The sequence below is a fragment of the Canis lupus genome, chromosome 12, assembly GCF_003254725.2.
Source record: "Canis lupus dingo isolate Sandy chromosome 12, ASM325472v2, whole genome shotgun sequence".
In the NCBI taxonomy this organism is placed as follows: domain Eukaryota; kingdom Metazoa; phylum Chordata; class Mammalia; order Carnivora; family Canidae; genus Canis; species Canis lupus.
The window spans coordinates 42,867,227-42,890,107 of NC_064254.1; the positions used below are offsets into that span (position 1 = coordinate 42,867,227).

Sequence of the window (22,881 nt, forward strand, 5' to 3'; positions counted from 1 at the left end):
AGAACTTTCTGAAGAAAACTTTCTGGGATAATGGTAATGCCCAGCAATTTATTAAAAAGATAATAAACAATGACCAAGTGAAGTTTTCCCTAGTAATGCAAAGTTGGTCTAACATTCAAAAGAAAAAAAAATCAATATGAAACATAAACAGGATAAAGTAGAAAAATCCTATGGAAAAGACTTATGATCCAAAATATGACTAATAACAGGCAAGGACATGCATCCCAAAGATATGAAAATAGCCAATAAGCCCCTGAGAAGTGTAAAATAAACCACACTTACTAGTAGCTAAAATCAAAACAATTACGTGTACCAAATGTTCGAAAGAGTATGGAACAAGAGGAACTCTCATACACTGCAGACAAAAAGTGTAAAATATGAACATTTTGGAACATTGGTGCTTTTCTTATATTATAAAGTCTAACATTCACTTAACATATGATCCAGCAATTCCACTCCTAGGTATTTATCAAGAGATATAAAAACATGTCTATTATGACTTATACATAATCACTGTTTTCATAAAAACATACTGGAAACCAGTATTTCTCAACAAAAAAGGAAGAAATTACTGGTAAATGCAACATGGATGAAGCTCCAAAACTTCAAGTCAAATGACAGAAAGCTAGACATAAAACAGAACATAATGAGCTTACATGCCATTTATATAAAGTTTGAAAACAGACAAAAACTAAGTTATAGTGACAGAAAATTTCATCAATGATGGCATAGGTGGAGACTAAGAAAAGATACTGCAATGAGGGAAATATTTCTTTTTATTTTCACTGGGGTGGTGAATACACAGATGAATATATTTGTAAAAACTCCTGTATACAAAATTAGTCCACTTACTACATGTAAATCATATCTTGACAAAGTTATTAAAAACAAACAAAAGGAAATCTGCACTCCTTCTCAAATGACTAAAAGTTGAAAAATGCCAAGTTTTGGTAAAGAGGTGGAAGAAGTACAACTCATACAACGCTGATGAAAATGTTTTGTGATGCCACTAAAAATGAATATATGTATATCTTATTATCCAGTTATTCCTAGCTAAGATACCCAATAGAAATACGAATGTACATTCACCTAAGACATGAACTAGAACATCCATAGCAACACTAATCTAACAGTAAAACAATGAAGATATTCAAATGCTAACAAAAACTGAATGAATAAGTTGCAGTATATTTACACAATGGAAATTAGCTAGTACTCATCAAAATATGAATTTCATAATTATGTTGAAAAAAAGAAGCCAGACACAATTCTATTTATATACATTAAAAGAAAATCTATGAAAAGAGAAGTCAGGATAGTGGATGATAAAAAAGATACTGGGTTGCTGCAGGGAGAAGAGGGCATGTAAGGGTGGCAGAGGGGGACTTAGAAGATGATGGTAATGTACTTCTTGATTTGAGTGCTGGTTGTACAGGATGTGTTCAGTTTGTGAAAATTCAGCCTATATATTTATGGTTATTGTACTTTTAAGTGTATATGTTTTAATAAAAAGTTACTTAAAATGTTAGCCTGCTTTTACATGATAAAACAGAAGAAATAAAAATTAGGTTGATCTAAATATACAAAATTAATCACACCCAACATAGCTGTAATACTTTGATAATTAGTTAAAAGTGGAATATATTTTACAATACCAAAAAACAGGCAAAAAATTAAAAATCACCATTACAGACTAATTTAGTTTTCAAAGATTTCATACTCAGAGTTTAATGATTTCAGAATCTTTTAATTCAACTATCAATGTTTTATTTTACAGCCATGCAAAAACAATCTGCAGAGTAATAGGGCTAGACATATAAAGCTCTATTGCTTAGACTGGGTTCAAATTTTGGCTCTGACTTTGGGAAGTTAAGCTTTGTGCTTCAGTTTCCTCATCAATAATACGACGATACTATCTCCATCATCATAATGGTTGTTATGAGGATCAAATGTTAATTTATGGAAAAATACTTAAGACAATAGCTGACACAGAGAAATGCTATGTAAGTCTTAATATCCATAATTTTCATAGCATTTAACAAAACTTACTGTGATTTAAGAGAAAAAGAAGACATGAACAAAGTTCATGACATGAAGACATATAATCAGTTATAAATAGGCTTAGTATCTCTTTCCTTCTAAAGTAGACTTAGAAAAATTAATTTAAAAAGCTAAACTTTAGTTATTAGTTCTTTTATACACTAGATCTACACCATAACCTTAGATCATTTTCAGAATCCTTAACATTAGAGAGTCAAAATTATAAGCAATAATAATGTATAAACAATTTCCATACCTAGGTTTTTTCTTTTTTTTACTATTTTCTTTACTCAGAGAACAAAGTGGTCAAATGCTAAATGGATAATTCCCGAAAAAGTTAAATTTGTAGGGGCAAGAAACCATAAAATCCGAACCTAAATTAAGTTCATAAACAATTTGAGGTATCCCATAAAAGAGCAAGTCTTTCTAAAATCCTATTATTTTGTCTGAATAGCTCGTTTGTACTTCTGATCTAATTACCAAACTATATTTGCAAAACGCTTTAACATGCATCATGTCATTTAATTCTTGTAGTAACAATCCTAAAAAGTAAGTATTTTTTATCATCTCCTAAGTTTAAAAGAAGAGTAAAACCAAAGTTCAGGGACCACCAGAGATGAGGCAGAACTGGGATCCAAACCTAATTCTTTTTTTTTCCCTAAAAATATTTTCTTTATTTATTCATAAGAGACACAGAAAGAGAAAGGCAGAGACACAGGTAGAGGGAGAAGCAGGCTCCATGCAGGGAGCCAGACATGGGACTCGATCCCAGGTATCCAGGATCAGGCCCTGGGCTGAAGGCGGCGCTAAACCACTAAGCCACCCAGGCGTTCCCCCAAACCTAATTCTTAATGACCACAGAACTCATCCTTTAGTCTACCACTGCCTTCAGTAAGAAATCAAGACAACACTTCTTATAAAGTGCCAAAGAGAAAACAGATAGGAAGATACTGATGATTCACACTTTGTTTTGTTATCATATGAACTAAGCATCCATTCATAACAAAATGAAAACTATTTTACCCAATTTCTATTTGATCAATAAAGATTAGATCATTCAATACAAAATGACTCCTAAAGATTTTTTTAAGGGACTCCTGGGTGGCTCAGCAGTTGAGCATCTGCCTTCGGCTCAGGTCGTGATCCCAGTGGGGAGCCTATGCCTCTCTCTGTGTCTCTCATGAATGAATAAATAAATCATAAAAAAAAAAAAAAATTTAAGAAAAAAGAAAAGTTCACCAAAAAGTTACTACATGTTAAGGAAATCAGTTAATCATATGGCCATATTACAAATCAAGTTACCATTTATTAAAATATAAATGGCTAACATTTATATATTTGATTAGACAATGTTGAAGGTGCTATGCTAAATGTTTGATGCTTTAACTCAGTTTCAACTTCATAATACCCCTGTGAAATAGGTACTGTTTTTAGCTCTATTTATGGACAAGGAAAGAAAGACAGAGAAAGATTAAATAACTGATCTAAGCTTACATTGCTACCAAATTAACAGATCCATGATTTAAACTCAAGCAAGGCTAACTCCAGAACCCAGGCCTAATCACTATACTGCTCTGTCTACATATTAAAAGTTGTTTGCTCTAAGTAAAGCCTTAAATTACATCAGAGGAATTTTCCTTATAGATTTGTGTCAGAAACATGACCTACCTAGGTATTCATGCTAAAAATACTTCTTCAAATGGAACTTCCCTATGACTTGACCATGAAATTTTTCCCCAAATACATACATATACAAAACATAAAAAGCTAAACACATATACAATTTGTGTTTCCTTAACAATTCCTTCCTCCTCCCAAAAGCACACATACCTAAAGGATTCTATTGGCAAACAAGGTAACTATGGTGTACAGTGTAACATTAGCAATTTGGGAATACTGATGGCAAATGTTCTTGCCTGAGAATACAATGAATGTCTCCTTTAAGTAAATCATGTTTCTAAATACAGAAATTTCAATCTATAAAGCATAAGTTGTCAGATTCATTCTAGTAGTAATTCAGAGACTCCTAGATGTGATAAATTATACATACTTTTAAAAGACTTCCAAAACTCTTTTAAAAAGCTACTGATACCTCCTTAGGAATAAATGTAAATAACAGTGCTTATAAAATATCTTAAACTCACATGTTCATTAATCATGCATAGTGGTTACTTATAAAATGACTTACCAGATTTCCTTAAATGAGTTCTACTACTCTTTCCACTGATCATGCCATAATTTGAAACAGTGTCTGATTTCCCATGATTTTGCTTTCTTAACTCAGGCTCTGGCTATTTTCCATCTTAGGAGCCACAGTAGCTTTATGAAGAAGCATTTGTAGACATTGGTAACCACATAAAAAATTAATCAAGATTTTGTTTCTTAGCTAAAGCAGCTCTGAAATTTTAGCTTTAATAGATAAAATTTCCAGCTCTAAAAAGTTAAGAAGTTGAATTAGTTTATAATTTATAGGTTACCTCTACATGGAATTTAGAAGAATTTATATTCATCAAGCCAGGCCACAAAGATTGTGCATTCTTCCACTGAAGATGACTCATGAGAAATGTATTATTTCTCCAAGTAAAACAGGTGATAATGAAAAGTGGCCAACTCCCACATACACTTGTGTTTTCACACGATATTATATCAGAACTTCATTCTAATGCAAGAACCAATTATATTTAATATATAATATTGCCACACCTAACTGTAGAGAGCAGGAGTACAACTATGTATTATGAGTCATAAAAACTAGGTGAGAAAATCTGTGATCAAACTAGTAAAAATCCTTTCCACAATCAGAAGCAGATTTATAGGGCTAATTTGTGATTTGCTAATGAGCTTTATCTTAACCTTAATACTAAGATAAACACAGCATAAAAACATATTCTACAAAAATAAAATCATGTTAGATGGTTCTTCAGATGATGAAGATGCTCTTTTAAGAAATTATTTTTAAAAACTTAAATCACTACAGTTCTGAATATACTCTATACACACAATTCATAAATCAGATTAAATGCTAATTTAATTTTCTAATTTATTCATAGCATAGTAAAGTTTAAGTGCTACCAAATTTCATTAGATCATCATTTACATGGGATATTCTAAGGAAAACAAATCTATGCCATTTTTAATTTCTTCAATCATATACTACATGTATTTACACCCTGTGTGTAAAAAGTATTCAACAAATGATTATTTCCGTTTACACTAAACATGGATCAAAATTCATGAACACCAAACATCAACCAGTTTATATAAACATGTTTTAAAAATCTCTAACAAATATTTTGATTTATGCCATTAACTTATAAAATTTCCATAACCAAAGTATATATATATAATATCCTTATAGTTATTCTATACTTATTGACAAATATATATTTTACTAAGTTAACCTTTAATTTAGAGTACAAATAAAAGTATATATATTCAGAATTTAGCAGAAATAAATTTTAAAAGATCCTTCAAATATTAAAAATAGTCTCAAGAAGTCATAAAAAGGACACAAATGATCAATTTTATAGCTCAGATAATTCAGAATAAAATTATCCCTAATTAAATTTGCTTGGTGTCCTAAGAAACATAAAACTGCTATTGATTAGTTTGTATTTTTTTTATTCAAGTATAGCTGGCATACATTAATTTCAGGTATGCAACATTTATATATGTTGTGAAGTGATCACCTACCATAAATCTAGCTACCATCTGTCACCAAAATTGTTACACATTATTAACTTTATTCCCTATGTTGCACATTGTATCTATGTGCCTTAATTATTTTACGACTGGAAGCATGTTATTTTGACTTTTTAATCCCCTTCCCCTTCTCCCATCTCCCATCTGGTAACCATCAACTTGTTCTTTGTATATACCGAGTCTGTTTCTGTTTTATTCATTTATTTTTTGATTCTACATATAAGGGAAGACATACAGTATTTGTCTTTTTCTTCCTTATTTCATTTAGCATAATACCTTCTAGTCCATCCATCTTGCTGCAGATGGCAAAATTTCATTCTTTTCTTTTACTGGCTTTTAAGATTTCATTCTTTTTTTTATGGCTCCTATTCCATTGTATGTATTTATACCTAAACTTTATCCATTCATCCATCAATGGTACAAAGTTGCATCCATATCATGGCTATTATAAATAATGCTGCAATGAACAAAGGATTCTAAATTTCTCTCTTCAAATTACTGTTTTCATTTTCTCCAGATAGATACCAGAAGTGGAATTGCAGGATCATATAGTAGCTCTATTTTTAATTTTGTTGAGAAACCTCCATACAGTTTTCATAGTGGCCGCACCATTTTGCATTCCACCAACAGTGACAGTACATCAGAGTTCCCTTTCCTTTACATCCTCACCAACATTTAATGTCATTTTTGACAATAGCCATTCTGACAGGTGTGTGGTGATAGCTCATTGTGGTTTTGATTTGCATTGCTCATATGATTAGTGATGCTAAACATCTTTTCATGCGTCTGTTGGCTACCTGTATGTCTTCTTTGGAAAAATGTATATTCAGGCCCTCAGCCTGTTTTTGTTGTTTTGATACTGAGTTGTGTATAGTCTTTATATATAATGGATATTCAACCCTTATCAATCGTTATCATTTGCCAATATCATCTCCCAATTAGTAGGTTGCCTTTTTGTTTTGTTAGTTTTCTTCATTCTGCAAGGGCTTACTTAACATAGTTTCATTTGTTTATTTTTGCTTTTGATGCCCTTTGCCAGAGGAGACATATCAAAAAACCATGTTGCTCAGGGACGCCTGTGTGGTTCAGACAGTTGAGCGTCCAGCTTTTGGTATCAGCTCAGGTCATAATCTCAATCATGAAACTGAGCCCCATGTCAGCCTCTGTGCTCAGCACAGAGTCTGCTTTAGACTGTTTCCCTCTATCCCTCCCTGCCACTGACTTTTGCGCGCACTTTCTAAAATAAGTAAATCTTTTAAAAAATACGTTGCTCAGACCAATATCCAAAGCTTACCACTTATGTTTTCTTCCAGTAGTTTTATGGCTTCTGATCTTAAATTTAAATCTTTAACTCACCTTGAGGTTTCTTTTTGTATATGGTATAAGAAAATGACTGTTTTCCCAAAACCATTTATTGAAGAAACATGTTCTTTCCCCATTATATGCTCATGCCTCCTTTGTCAAAGATTAATTGACCAGAAGCATAGGTTTATTTATGAACTCTATTCTGTTGCACTGATCTATGTGTCTGTTTTTGTGCCAATACCATAGGGTCTTTATTATTATAGCTTTGTAATAGTTTGAAATCAGGGAGTATGATACCTCCAGCTTTGTTCTCTCTTAAGATTGCTTGGGCTCTTCGGGGTATTTTGTGGTTTCATACAAATTTTAGGATTATTTGTTCTAGTCCTGTGAAAAATGCCCTTGTTATTTTGATAGGGGATAGCACTGAATCTGTAGATTGTTCTTGGTAATAAGGGCATTTTAAAAAATAAATTCTTCCAACACAGGAGAGCAGTGTACCTTTCTGTTTGTGTTATTTTTAATTTATTTCATCATTTAGTTTTTATAGTTCTTTCACCTACTTGGTTAAATTTATTTCTAGGTGTTTTATTCATTTCAATGAACTGTAAATAGTACTGTGGTCTTACATTTTCTGACAGCTCATTATTAGTATATAGATATGTGACAAATTTCTGTATATTAACTTTGAAACTTTTTTAAGATTTTTTTTTTCATGAGAGAGAGAGAGAGAGAGAGAAGAGAGGCAGAAACACAGGCAAAGGGAGAAGCAGGCTCATTGCAGGGAACCTGACATGGGACTTGACCCTGGGTTTCCAGGATTATGCCCTGGGCTGAAGGCAGGCACTAAACCGCTGATCCACCCAGGCTGCCCTGTATGAAACTTATTAGTTGTAATGATTTTTGGTGCATCTTTAGGGTTATATTAGTTGTAATGGTTTTTGGTGCATCTTTAGGGTTTTATATATATATATTCATTCATGTCTTCAAATAGTTAAGTTTTACTCCTTTTCCAATTTGGATGCCCTTTATTTCTTTTTCTTACCTGATTCTGATTGCTATAACTAGGACTTCCAGTACTATGTTGAATGAAAGTGTTGAGAATGGACACCCTTGTCTTATTCCTTATCTTAGAGGAAAAGCTCTCCACTTTTCACCATTGAGTATGATGTTAGCTGTGGGATTTTCATATATGGCCTTTATTATGTAGACATATGTTCCCTCTAAATCTACTTTATGGAGGGTTTTTATATTGATTGGAAACTATTTGTCAATTGTTTGTTCAGTTTATCTATTCAAAGGATCATATGGCTTTTATCCTTTCTCTTGTTGATGTGGATGTATCACATTGACTGATTTGTGAATAATGAACCACCCTTGCATTGAATAATGATCAATAAATCCCACTTGATCTTGGTGAATGTTATTTTGATGTATTGTTGGATTCAGTTTGCCAATATTTTGTTGAGGATTTCTGAATCTATATTCATCAGAGATATATTGGCCTGAAATTTTTTTGGTTTGGGGTTTGTTTTTTTGAGGGGGGTGCTGCTGTCTTTATCTGATTTTGGTATCAAAGTAATGCTGGGCTTATAGAATGAATATGGAGTTTTCTTCCCCTTCTATTTTGGAAAAGTTTGAAAAGAATAGATATTAACTCTTCTTTAAATGTTTGCTAGAATTCACATGTGAAGTCATCAGGTCCTGGACTTTTATTTGCTGGGGGTTTTTGATTACTGATTCAATTTCATTGCTGGTAATCAATTGTTCATATTTTCTATTCCTGCTTCAGTTCTGGTAGGTTATATATCTCTAGGAATTTACCCACTTCTAGGTTGTCCAATTTGTTGGCATATAATATTTCATAATATCCTCTTACAATCCCTTGTATTTCTATGGTGTTAGTTGTTATTCCTCCTCTTTCATTTCTGATTTTGTTTATAGGAGTTCTCTCTTTTTGGGGGGTGGGGGAATCAGTCTGGCTACAAATTTGTCAGTTTTGTTGATCTTTACAAAGAACCAGCTCCTAGTTTCATTGATCGGTTCTACCGTTTTTTTAGTTTTTATATCATTTATTTCCACTCTAATCTTTATTATTTCTTTCCTCCTACAAGTTTGGAGTTTTGTTTGTTCTTCTCTTTTTCTAGCTCCTTTAGGTATAAGGTTAGGTTGTTTATTTGAGACGTTTCTTGCTTCATAATATAGGCCTGTATTGCTATAAACTTCTCTTAAAACTGCTTTTGCTGCACAGCCCAAAGATTTTGGACCTGTTTTCATTTTCATTTGTCTCCATGTATTTTTTTTAATGCCTTCTTAGATTTTTTGGGTTGGCTCATTCATTGTTTAGTACCATGTTATTTAACCTCCATGTATTTGTCCTCTTTCCAGAATTTTTTTAAAGATTTGAGAGAGTGCATGCATGCAGCATAAGCAGTGCAGGAGAGGCAGTAGGAAAGGGAGGAGAGTCTTAAGTAGACTCTGTGCTCAGCAAGGCAGGGCTAAATCTCATGACCCCGAGATCACAACTTGAACCAAAACCAAGAGTCACTTATCTGACTATGCCACCCAAGTGCCCTCCTGAGTTTTTTATTGTGGTTGATTTCTAGTTTCATAGCATTGTGATTGGAAAATATGTGTAGTATGACTTCAGTCTTTTTTAATTTGTTGAGACTTGCTTTGTGGTCTAATATGTGATCTATTCTGGAGAATGTTTCATGTGCACATGGGCAAATACAATGTGTATTCTATTTGAGGATGGAATGTTCTGAATATATGTATTAAATCCATTTGGTTCAAATATGTCATTCAAGGCCATTATTTCCTTGTTTTTGTTTAGATTATCCATCCATTGATGTAAGTGGGATGTTAAAGTCCCCTACAATTATGTATTATTACTTTTAGTTCCTTTATGGTTGTTATTAACTGCTTAATGTATTTCAGTGTCCGCATGCTGGGTGCATAGATATTCACAATTGTTCTATCTTCTTGTTGGATTATCCCCTTTAGGATTATAGAGCATCCTTCTTTGTTGCTACAGCCTTTGTTTAAAAGTCTACTTTGTCCAATATACGTATTACTATCCTGGCTTTCTTTTCACCACTAGTTGTATGATTTTTCTCCATCCCCTCACTTTCAGCCTGTGGGTATCTTTAGCTCTGAAATGGGTCTCTTATAGCTAGCATATAGATAGGTCTTGTTTTTTTTTTAACCCATTCTCTCACTGTGTCTTTTGATTGGGGCATTTAGTACATTTACATTCAAAGTGGTATTTGATAGGTATGTGTTTACTGCCATTCTGTTGCTTGTCTTGTGGTTGTTTTTGTGGTTTTTTGTTTCTTTCTTCTATTGCTCTCTTCCCTCACCATAAGTTGGCTTTCTTTAGTGATATACTTGGATTCTTTATTTTTTGCATATATATTACTGGTTTTTAATTTGTATTACCATTAGGTTTGCATACAACATCTTCTACATATATCAGTCTATGTAAACTTGATGGTCACTTAGGTTGAACCCATTTACTCCTCTCCCCACCACAATTTAGGTATAAGGTGTCATACTTTATATACTTTTCGTTTGTGAGTCCCTTCACTGGTTTCTACAGATACCTTCCTTTTTTTTTTTTTTTTTTTTTTTTACTACTTTTGTGCTTCCTGCTTTTCTTGCTTATGGTCTTTCTATTCAGAGTCCCCTTTAACATTTCTTATAGGGCTGGTTTAGTGGTCATGAACTCTTCTAACTTTTGTTTGGGAAACTCTCTCCTAAACTGAATGATAGCCCTACTGGATACAGTATTCCTAGCTGCAGATATTTTTCCTGTCAGCACTTTGAATGTATCATGCCAATCCCTTCAGGCCTGCAAAGTTCTGCTGAAAAATCCACTGATAGCTTTATGGGGTTTCCCTTGTATGTAACTGTCTTCTTTTTTTCTTGCTACTTTTAAAGTTCTTTATCACTACTTTTTGCCATTTTAATTACTATGTGTCTTGGTATGGACCTCCCCGGGTTGATTTTGTTGGGGGGGTTCTCCGTACCTCCTGGATCTGAATTTGTTACCTTCCTCAGATTTAGGAAATTTTCAGCTGTTATTTCTTCAAATAAATGATCTGCCCTGTTTTCTCTCTATTTTCTTCTGGGATCCCTATAATGTGAATGTTACTACTCTTGATGGAGTCAGAGTTCCCTGAGTTTGTTCTCATTTTGCATAATTTTTTCTCTCTCACCTGCTCAGCTTGATTCTTTCCATAACTTTGTCCTCCAGGTCACTGATCTGTTGTTCCCTTTAGTCTGTACTTTATTGCATCTTGTGTATTTTTAATTTCATCTATTGTGTTCTTCATCTCTGTTTCTTTCTTTAATCTTTTTGTTAAGGGTTTCAGTGACGTCCTCTACTCTTTCAAATACATGGATTATCTTTATGACCATTACTTTAGATTCTCTATCAGGCATAATATTACTTATCTATCTCCATTTTGCTTAGGTTTCTTGCTATGATTTTGTCTTGTTCTTTCATTAGGAACATACTCCTCTTTCTCTTCATTTTATCTAACTTTCTGTGTATGTTTCTATGCTTAAGAAAGTCAGCTACATTGCCTATTTTTGAAAGTAGTGGCCTTTTGATATCCCGTAGTGCCCCACAGTGCAGTATCACCTGTTTACCAGAATGTGGCACCAGGGGTGTCTCCTATGTGTGTTGCATGTACCCTGCTACTGTGGCCAAGCTGTTTTCCTTTGGTCCATTTGTCTGCAGTGGCTCTCTTAGCCTATTGTGGGCAGTTTTTGATTCCTGTGGACCAGTCTGGGCCACCTTGGGCTTGAGTTGAGGCAGACCAGGCTTTCTTCACCAGATGCAATAACAGCTAATTGCAGGGCACTTTCCCTGTGTTGTCCCCTGAAAAGCTTTTGGTGGTAGTGGGCAGGGCCTTGCTACCAAACCAGCTATCTGCCCATAGCCCACTCCTGGGACTGTAATCTAATTAGTTTGTGTGGTTATGTTTTCCTCTCCCCAGATTACGAGTCACTTTGGAGTGGTGCTAGCCTCTGTCAGGGCTGCCTCAACACTGCCACACTTATGGCCCTGGTCTAAATGGGCTCTAGCCAACAATGTGTTGGTGGGGATGGATCTATAATATGCTCAGGGGCAGAGCATGCAGTAGGTCCTCTGAGAGAAAGGATGAGGATCATGGCCATCTGGGCTTATCAGGAAAGCATGTGGGCTGGGTGCAGTTTTAACAAATGCATACCAGTCCTCTGCCAGTGGTAAAGGGCTGCGGCTGATTGCAAATTAGCCCTGGCCAACTCCAAAGTGTGAGTATACAGGGTACACAGTACCTCCAAGTTTTGCATGCCACTTCTCTGCTGGGGGGGATGTGCCTCCGACACAAGGGAGGTCAGCTGGGCCTGTCTGCAAAGAAGGTAGGGGTGGCATGCACAGTTTTAACAAGGTTCTTGCTGGTCTTCTGATACCACAGGGACCAAAGACCTGTAAAGCACGCTGTCAGGAGATGTAGTATTGGCAAGGCTTGCATTGGTCTTCTGGGGGAGGAGACCTGTAGTGCTGGGACTAAGGCAGGCCTGGCTAGAGGGGGCAGATCCCTGAAGCAGGGAAAGGGGCTGGGGAAATGGCACCTGCCAGCTCCTCTGTTTCTGGAGGAGTCTCGCAGTGATGTCTGTCCCTCTGGAATATGCTCTGAGATTAGTAAATAATTCTCCCTCCCATATGTTCCAAGGGTTTTGAAACTGCTGCTTCTATGCTGTAGGTCAGTAGGCTGTCCCTTTAATTTCAGGGACTCATTTTCCTATAGTCCTCCAGGCTCTCCTAGAACTAAGCCTGCTGATTGTTTTAATCCCATGCTTTGGGGCACGTGGGTGGCTCAGTGGTTGAGCATCTGCCTTTGGTTCAGGTCGTGATCCCGGAGTCCTGGGATTGAGTCCCACCTCAGGCTCCCCAAAGGGAGACTGCTTCTCCCTCTGCCTATGTCTCTGCCTCTCTCTCTGTGTCTCTCATGAACAAATAAAAAGTCTTAAAAAAAAAATTTCATGCTTTAGGTCCTGCTGGTTTTAAGAACTCACAAAATTCTATGCCTCTGATTTTCAAAGCCAAATGTTATGGGGATTTGTTTTCCCCATTCAGGTTCCCTGGTATGACAGTCTGTTTGTCTCCCCTCTCTCCACCCTCAAGTCCCTCTCTCAAGAGAAGTCCCTTTAGCTCCCCACTATCTCTGCCCTTCTTACACTCTTTGATGTGGCCTCTTCTCTAAATTTAGTTGTAGAGTTTGTTCTGCCAGTCTTTGGATCATTTTCTGGGTTATTTACAATTAGGTTTGTGTATCTATTGCATCATGGGATACAGTGAGCTTAAGGTCCCCCTAATCTACCATCTTTCCAGGAAGCCTCCTCTACTTTTTGTTTTTAAATAATGAAACTGATTAATGGCATGGCTATATTACTAAGCCCAAAGCTTCTTCATATGCTTAGTTAATTCTCTCAAATTGCAGTATTATTTAGTATCTTGGGAGTTGATCCAAGAACTTTTGTGTCTCTTCCATACTTTTCTTAGGGAAAACACAACTCAATGTTATAACAGCTATCTTACAAACCCTACAAAGGCAGTGAACAAATCAGTCTACCACATATAGAAGGTATGCAACAAATACTAATGAATTAAAACATTCTACTAAACTCATTTTCTCAAATTTTACTCTTTTCTTTTTTGAGTTTTCCCACCTCTTTCTATACTTTCTTTCCTGTGATCATGCTTTAGATCTACAAATAGTCCTAACATTGATTTAGTCCCCTTGGTAGCACCTAAAATGAGTTGCCACTCTTTTCAAAATAATTTACTTTTTTAATTGGGAAAACTATTCTCTTACAAGTAGGAAAATGAGGCATTAGAAGCAATGAAAGGGGGGCACCTGAGTGGTTCAGTTGGTTAAGCGTCCAAATCTTGATTTCAGCTCAGGTAATGATCTCAGAGTTGTGAGACTAAGCCCCGTGACTGGTTCCGCTTTGGGCCTGAAGCTTAAGATTCTCTTTCTCCTTCTCTCCCTGCCTCTCTCTCTGCCCCTACCTCCCACTCTTTCTCTCTAAACTAAATAAATAAAAAGAAGCAATGAAAAGATTCCCTCCAAAAAGGGTAGCTTCCAAGACCCTCTTCAGTCCTTATGAGAAAAACGGGAGTTCAGTGAACCTCTTCCTTGCCCTTTACTCTATCCCTATGCTTTTCCTCTGAAATTGCTTTTTAATTAAAGGGAAACAGGAAGTACAACCTATTTTATACACCTCAAAATTGCTAGTTGACCTCTTTGGAGATTTTTCCTATTAATGTTGCTATTATAGGGGAATTCTAATGGAGAAAACTTGCAGCAATTAGATACCCCTGCTTAAGAGTGACAATGAAACCCATGATTATAACAATGTAAAGAGATTCCCAATGTATCCAGAAGGACAAAGAAATTAAGGTGGTTAAAAAAAAATGTGTTTATCCAATTTTTCTATGATATATATTGTTTCTTATAACAAATGAAAAAAATAGACTACTTTCTTAAATTACTTTAGCAATACACACTAATTAAAATACCAAGAAGAAATTATATCTATGTACAAAAAAAATTTGGAAACCATGATGTAAATGTCAAAACAAAACAAAAAAAATTACTTCACAAGGTCTAATTTTTAACTTTTTAAAGAGAGGAATGAAATATTTGAAAAGATGGGAAGGGGACCCAGAAGCCAAGAGCAACCTTAAACTCTAATGCACAGATCTCTGCTTGTTTTAATAAAAATTAAAGCATACCACGCGTTTGCTGGTTTTGGAGTTTTTGAAGGAGCAGTTAAAGCTGTTTCCATGCTATTCGTTCCTGAATTGTTTTCTTTGGTAGTCATTGCAATCATTTTCCGTTGCTTCTGAGAAAGTTTAACTCCATGAGAAATCATCTTGCTAGGAATTAAATGAATTGGCATTAATTTCTACTTAATGAAGACTACAGGTAATTATATTGCTTTTTATTTGATGTGATTTTACTATTACTGGATCAAAATGGCAACATGATTCAACAGTGACAGTATCAATTTACACTATCAATGATCAAATAATAGATACAAATGAGCCTTCATACTAATATTACATCACAGTTGCATCAAATATAGTCCACAATGATCATTTTAGGGGTCAATTTCTAACCATCAGAGCTAGACTACCAACCCAACTCAGTCTTTAGCATATATTTGAGAAATGTCAGGAAGGCTAGAGTATCTAGGAAAGAGCTTAAAATTTAACATCAAATATAGAAAAACAAAAAAAGTCCAGTAGGTCTTTCCAATTCTTTAGGGCAGAACTATAAAACAACACAGTCTTTGCTTTCTTATGATTTTTTAACGAACCCCAAATTTGTCTTTGGTGTAGCTCCACATTTTTGTCTACTTTCTTCAATTTGCATGATGGTTCTGAGATCCATAACAGGAGGGCTGACAGGACTAAAACACATATAAAGGTTATTTTACAACAGTTATTGGAAAAAAAAAAAAAGAAAAAGGAAAAAAGAAACTTTATTGATCCATAAAGTACAAACCTCCAAATGTCACTGAAATTGTAAATTATACGTAAGATTGATAATGAGAGGATACTTTAGGTCTGTCAACTACGGCCAAATTAAAAAAGGATACTTTGAATGAAGGCTACTTTTATATATACATAACTAAAATGCATCCAAAGTCATAATATATAGCTGAAACATTAAAAAAAAAAAAAAAAACAAAAACAAGAAAAAAAACAAGCAATAGAATGATTATTTAACTCAGACAGAAGTAATCAAAGTTCTGTTTAAATTCTTATTCTTTAAGATGAATAGAACATGCAAATTATATTCTATTTTTAACAAAATTCTTACTACTAAATGTTAACAACAAAAATTTAACAGTGAAGTTTGAGGGTGCTCTATAATATTAGAAACCACCTGATGGAGTTAAATTATGAGAAAAAAAAAGTTACAATCTTTAGAAATAGCCAATCTATTTTGCTGACTTTATACCAAGTGAATTATTCTTAAAACACATTTAATAAAATAGTCTAGTGTTTAGAAGATGCTTCTCAGTGTTCCCACAAACAAGTTTACTTAAAAAGACAACAAATTTGAGACTGATAAAGCAACATAAACTAGCACAGCATAATCTGGTCTTCCAACTTCATAAAATACAGCACATTTCAAAATAATTACATTAATATAATAATTGATAAGTCAATTATCAGGTTTAGTTTATTATAAACCATAGTAGGTATATAAAGATGAAGCACAAGCTCAATTAGCACTTTGAAAGAATACTGTACTATATCTACTTCAACCTAAAAACTTGACTTTTTTAAACAAAAGAAAAATATGGATATAGTACATGTAAGTTTAAAGCATAGTGTAACATAAATGAAATGTCCTCTGACAAATAACTGAATAACAATACATTTTGTGAGATCTTAAATACCCTTTAATGTGCTAAAAAAAAAAAAAAAAAAGATAAAGTAAACCCAAAAATGACAAATGGTCTTCCTGAAAGGGAGTTTTAAATAATATATACGATAAAAAAAACCCATATATTAAGTCACTATATATCTAGATACAGATATTTATGTGTTATGTAGTATTTACTAGTATTCACAAATGACACTACAAAGGGAACTAAAGGAACTAAATCCTGTCTAGGGGGAAAAGTGCCTATTTTAGCTGGCTACTAGTTTGTATGCATTCAGGTAATTTTCTGTGTATTAGAAACTTACATTAATACTTTTTAAATGTGCTTCATTAAAAATTTCCATTGTACTAAAAATGAGTAATATTTTTCTAAAAGAATATAAAACAAAATGAAAATCCTACCTGAAAGAGCCAGCAACCCAACTAGAAGAGTTTGTAGTATCAATTCTGTTACTAGGAATGGTCTGTGGAGCAGATATGTTAAGTATTGGTGATTTTTCCCATGGTTTTAAATCTTCCCTAGAATATGCAGGAGGTGTACCATTAACATATGGTTTAATTTTCACCTGTAGGTTAAAAAAAAAAAAAAAGTACATTAGCAGGCACCTGGCATAATAGCTGGTACTAATAGTTAGTTGGTACTTAATATTGGTTAAATTAAAGTATAAAATCTTGTAACAATAATCATCTAGCATTCCTCTAGTTTAGTGCCTTAACCAATTCTCAAACCTTATCAGTGACTAAACCCAATTATAGTGAACTTTGAGAATAATTTTTAGGAGAATCAGTTTACACATTAAATCCCTATTAAATATTTTAAAATATTAAATTGAGTATAAAACAAAAATGTTAATAAAAGTTCTTCAAATAAGGTATGAAGCAGCAACTTTAAAATTAATGTCTGTGACTTTTATATCAAGCTTTCATTTTCTTTCGTATTAACATCATATAATTCACTCTGAATAAAATTAAAGTTAAATAATACTGACAGCTCAAAAGGAACCCTAAAAGGACTGCCATTACAGTAAGTCAGAAAAGTTATTAAAATAGCTATTTCCATTGCCAAGATAGATGCTTATTGCCAGACATTCACAGCATGTCTTTAATCTTCCTTTTAAGCCTTAATTGTCTTCTACACCCACCTTGACATTAATAAGAAATGTCCCCAAACTTCTATCCTACATAAAGAAAAATAAAAATAAAATTTAAAATCCACATTAAGGGGCATGTAGGTGCTCAGTCATTAAGTGTCTATGTTCAGCTCAGATCATGATCCCAGGGTTCTGGGACTGAGCCTTGAGTCGGGCTCCCTGCTCAGCAGGGAGTTTGCTTCTCCCTCTTCCTGCCCTCCACTCAAGCTCTCTCTTGCTATCTCTCCCTCTCGAATAAATAAAGAAGATCTCTAAAAAAAAATAATTTAAAAACCACATTAAAAAAAAAAGCAATCCTGAGGCTTAGAACACTAAGAAGAATGGGTAAATTTTCCATTGTTTCATGAACTTCTCAAAGTTGTAATAGTTCTGTGAAGACTAGGGGTTAGAGAAAAATGACTCGATATCTAATAAGTTAGACACTATCTTTTCCTATAGATTAACAATTATGGAATAAAATGTTAAGCTATGTCTAAAAATGGCCTCCCCAGAGTTTAACCAGACTAGAAATTCTGCAGCTTAATGTCAATTGTACCACAGTAGGAAGACTCCATTCCAGATTGTATTGCTCCTAATAACATGACAGAGGAAAGAGACTACGCAGAATTTGAAGTTAGGCTTACTTTCAAAATAATTTTGTTTTGACAGTTTTCAGCTGGTGGTAACTGACATTTCACAATATAAATTTCAAGTAATTTAGCTATAAATCTATTTTTCCATATGTCTATACAGTGCTGCTGTATTTTACAACAATGTTTTAACTGCAGAAAGAGTATTAGAAATATAATGTCATAAAAGGTTCAAACTGCCATTAAAATCTTTAAAACTAGAAATAAAATGCAAATTTGAGAAAACTAATACTACATATGTTCTATTTTTTTGTAAACCAGCCAGGAGAATATTTTAAAGTTAGCCAAAAATAATAATAATAAAAAAGTATAGATTGTCTATAGATCTAAAATTTGAAGAAAACAGTGCATTAATTAAAACAAACCTCAATTTTATCTGACTGAAATCCTGCTGTGAAATCAGGGGACTGTAAATCTCTAGGACTACCCACTCCTGCATAGCTTCCTTCAGAGTCTGATGTCAACAGTTCTGGAAGAGATTCCACAGAATTGTTCTTACCAGACTTTAATAATCCTGAAAGGTAAAATTTTTAAAAATATTTAAACACATATACATTTGATGCACTAAACAGAGCTAAAAACTTCCATTTATCCAGAAATTTAATAACATTTATATTATATTCACTGTATCCAATCTTGGCAATTCAAGGTAACTGATGAAAAAATTAAAAAAACTAAAATGAAGGATTCTTTAACACAACAGTTTTATCCATTTCAATAACACAACAATTATGCCACAAACCTAAGGAAGACACTTTTTTGGGATCTGCTTTAAGAAGTGATTCAGCACTGGATGTTATGCTGTATGTTGGCAAATTGAATTTAAATTAAAAAAAATATTTTAAAGTGTTTCAGAACTTCTTTTTCTCCATAAAAAAGGAAAATAAACTTCAGACCCCCCCCCCTCCCTCTCATCTCTCTTTACCAAGTTCTCTGCACCCATGCAGAAGGGGACTGGCCCCATTCTGTGTGGGAGGAACACTATAACTTTTCTACCTCTCATCTAGTCAACAGACTGGCCCAGTAGCAGAGGCTATGCTGATGCCAACTGTAGCCTGTTTGAGGGTTTTTACTTCTGCAAAAAAAAGAAAAAAAAAATCTGTAGCTTGAGAGCTACTTTAATTTTTAATTAGCTTATCACCTAAAACAAAAGGTTATGAAATGTACATGCCATTTTCTTTTCTAGGCAACCTAAATACCTATCTCCCTGCCATACTTGGTATGTATATTCATTAGTACATTAGAGTCATTTCAAATATCAAAAGAAAAACCAGTAAACTTTTGCCTAAGTTCATGGTGTTTATTATCATCAAATTTCGTAGAATCTAAATGAGATAGCAAAAGAACTCATATATGAGCTATAACTAAAAGTAACTAAAAGTTTTACAAATGACTTAAGTAAAATATACCATCTTTTATACATTCAAATAAGTATTTTCTTTAAAGTAAATCACTTTGGGGGAGGGGCAGGATGGCGGAAGAGTAGGGTCTCCAAATCACCTGTCTCCACCAAATTACCTAGAAAACCTTCAAATTATCCTGAAAATCTATGAATTCGGCCTGAGAATTAAAGAGAGAACACCTGGAATGCTACAGTGAGAAGAGTTCGCGCTTCTACCAAGATAGGAAGACGGAAAAAAGAAATAAAGAAACAAAAGGCTTCCAAGGGGGAGGGGCCCCGCGAGGAGCCGGGCTGAGGCCGGGGCGAGTGTCCCCAGGACAGGAGAGCCCCGTCCCGGAGACGCAGGAGCTGCACCAACCTTCCCCGGCGGAAAGGGGCTCGCAGGAAGTTGGAGCAGGACCCCAGGAGGGCGGGGATGCCCTCGGGCTCCCTGGGACAGTAACAGAGCAACTGCGCGCCCAGGAGAGTGCCCCGAGCTCCCTAAGGGATGCAGCGCCCTAGGCGGGACCCTGGCGGACCCGGGCTCGGGCGGCGGCTCAGCGGAGGAGGCTGCGGACCTGCGGGCCGGAGCAGCTGGGAGGGGCTCGGATGGCAACTCTGCAGAGGGGGCTCCGCGGCCGGGAGCGAATCCAACAGCACAGGCCCCGGAGCACAGGGCGCCGGGACACAGCCCAGGATCCGGCCTCCCCCGGGGACAGAGGCCGGGAGAACCCAGGACAGCAAGGATGCTCCTGCCCCGAGCTGAGCAGATCAGCGGCCCCGCCCCGCAGCCTCCAGGCCCTGCAGACAGAGAGCTCCAGAGTTACTGCGGGGGCTGAATCCAGGTTTCCACAGCTGGCACCGCCACTGGGGCTGTTCCTCCAGGGGCCTCAAAGGTAAACAACCCCCACTGAGCCCTGCACCAGGCAGGGGGCAGAGCAGCTCCCCCAAGTGCTAACACCTGAAAATCAGCACAACAGGCCCCTCCCCCAGAAGACCAGCTAGATGGACAAGTTCCAAGGCAAGTCAAGGGACTTAAAGTACACAGAATCAGAAGATACTCCACCGTGGTTCTTTTTTTCTTTTTTTTTTTTTGTTGTTGTTGTTTTGTTTTGTTTGCTTTTTGATTTCCTTCCCCCACCCCTTTTTTTCTTTCTTTTTCTTTCTCTTTTTCTTTTTTTTCCTCCTTTTTTTTCTCTTTCTCTTTTCTTTCCTTCTTTCTCTCCTCTCTTTTTCTCCTTTTCCCAATACAACTTGCTTTTGGCCACTCTGCACTGAGCAAAGTGACTAGAAGGAAAACCTCACCTCAAAAGAAAGAATCAGAAACAGTCCTCTCTCCCACAGAGTTACAAAATCTGGATTACAATTCAATGTCAGAAAGCCAATTCAGAAGCACTATTATACAGCTACTGGTGGCTCTAGAAAAAAGCATAAAGGACTCAAGAGACTTCATGACTGCAGAATTTAGAGCTAATCAGGCAGAAATTAAAAATCTATTGAATGAGATGCAATCCAAACTAGAAGTCCTAACGACAAGGGTTAACAAGGTGGAAGAAAGAGTGAGTGACATAGAAGACAAGTTGATAGCAAAGAGGGAAACTGAGGAAAAAAGAGACAAACAATTAAAAGACCATGAAGATAGATTAAGGGAAATAAACGACAGCCTGAGGAAGAAAAACCTACGTTTAATTGGGGTTCCCGAGGGCGCCGAAAGGGACAGAGGGCCAGAATATGTATTTGAACAAATTCTAGCGGAAAACTTTCCGAATCTGGGAAGGGAAACAGGCATTCAGATCCAGGAAATAGAGAGATCCCCCCCTAAAATCAATAAAAACCGTTCAACAGCTCGACATTTAATAGTGAAGCTTGCAAATTCCAAAGATAAAGAGAAGATCCTTAAAGCAGCAAGAGACAAGAAATCCCTGACTTTTATGGGGAGGAGTATTAGGGTAACAGCAGACCTCTCCACAGAGACCTGGCAGGCCAGAAAGACCTCTCCACAGAGACCTGGCAGGCCAGAAAGGGCTGGCAGGATATATTCAGGGTCCTAAATGAGAAGAACATGCAACCAAGAATACTTTATCCAGCAAGGCTCTCATTCAAAATGGAAGGAGAGATAAAGGGCTTCCAAGACAGGCAGCAACTGAAAGAATATGTGACCTCCAAACCAGCTCTGCAAGAAATTTTAAGGGGGACTCTTAAAATTCCCCTTTAAGAAGTTGTTCAGTGGAACATTCCACAAAAACAAGGACTGAATAGATATCATGATGACACTAAACTCATATCTCTCAATAGTAACTCTGAACGTGAACGGGCTTAATGACGCCATCAAAAGGCGCAGGGTTTCAGACTGGATAAAAAAGCAGGACCCATCTATTTGCTGTCTACAGGAGACTCATTTTAGACAGAAGGACACCTACAGCCTGAAAATAAAAGGTTGGAGAACCATTTACCATTCGAATGGTCCTCAAAAGAAAGCAGGGGTAGCCAACCTTGTATCAGATAAACTGAAATTTACCCTGAAGACTGTAGTGAGAGATAAAGAGGGACACTATATCATACTTAAAGGATCTATCCAACAAGAGGACTTAACAATCCTCAATATATATGCCCCGAATGTGGGAGCTGCCAAATATATAAATCAATTATTAACCAAAGTGAAGAAATACTTAGATAATAATACACTTATACTTGGTGACTTTAATCTAGCTCTTTCTATACTCGATAGGTCTTCTAAGCACAACATCTCCAAAGAAACAAGTGCTTTAAATGATACACTGGACCAGATGGATTTCACAGATATCTACAGAACTTTACATCCAAACTCAACTGAATATACATTCTTCTCAAGTGCACATGGAACTTTCTCCAGAATACCACATACTGGGTCACAAATCGGGTCTGAACCGATACCTAAAGATTGGGATCATCCCCTGCATATTCTCAGACCCTAATGCCTTGAAATTAGAACTAAATCACAACAAGAAGTTTGGAAGGACCTCAAACATGTGGAGGTTAAGGACCATCCTGCTAAAAGATGAAAGGGTCAACCAGGAAATTAAGGAAGAATAAAAAGACTCATGGAAACTAATGAGAATGAAGATACAACCGTTCAAAATCTTTGGGATGCAGCAAAAGCAGTCCTAAGGGGGAAATACATCGCAATACAAGCATCCATTCAAAAACTGGAAAGAACTCAAATACAAAAGCTAACCTTA

At 35.7% G+C, this 22,881-nt stretch overlaps 1 protein-coding gene across 7 annotated transcripts in view; it reads right to left on the reverse strand.

The window, feature by feature from the left end:
• IBTK (inhibitor of Bruton tyrosine kinase) overlaps positions 1-22,881 on the reverse strand; it is a 99,841-nt gene that overhangs the window by 16,181 nt on the left and 60,779 nt on the right. For 5 of the 7 annotated variants that reach the window (XM_025444348.3, XM_025444351.3, XM_025444345.3 and 2 more), the window contains 4 exons: positions 18,648-18,796; positions 16,905-17,068; positions 15,424-15,516; positions 14,837-14,980 (listed from right to left, as the gene is read on the reverse strand). In XM_025444348.3, coding sequence (XP_025300133.3) covers positions 14,837-14,980; positions 15,424-15,516; positions 16,905-17,068; positions 18,648-18,796 — 550 coding nt within the window. The remainder of the gene's footprint in view (positions 1-14,836; positions 14,981-15,423; positions 15,517-16,904; positions 17,069-18,647; positions 18,797-22,881) is intronic. The other 2 variants (XM_025444350.3, XM_025444349.3) reach the window with 1 other exon arrangement.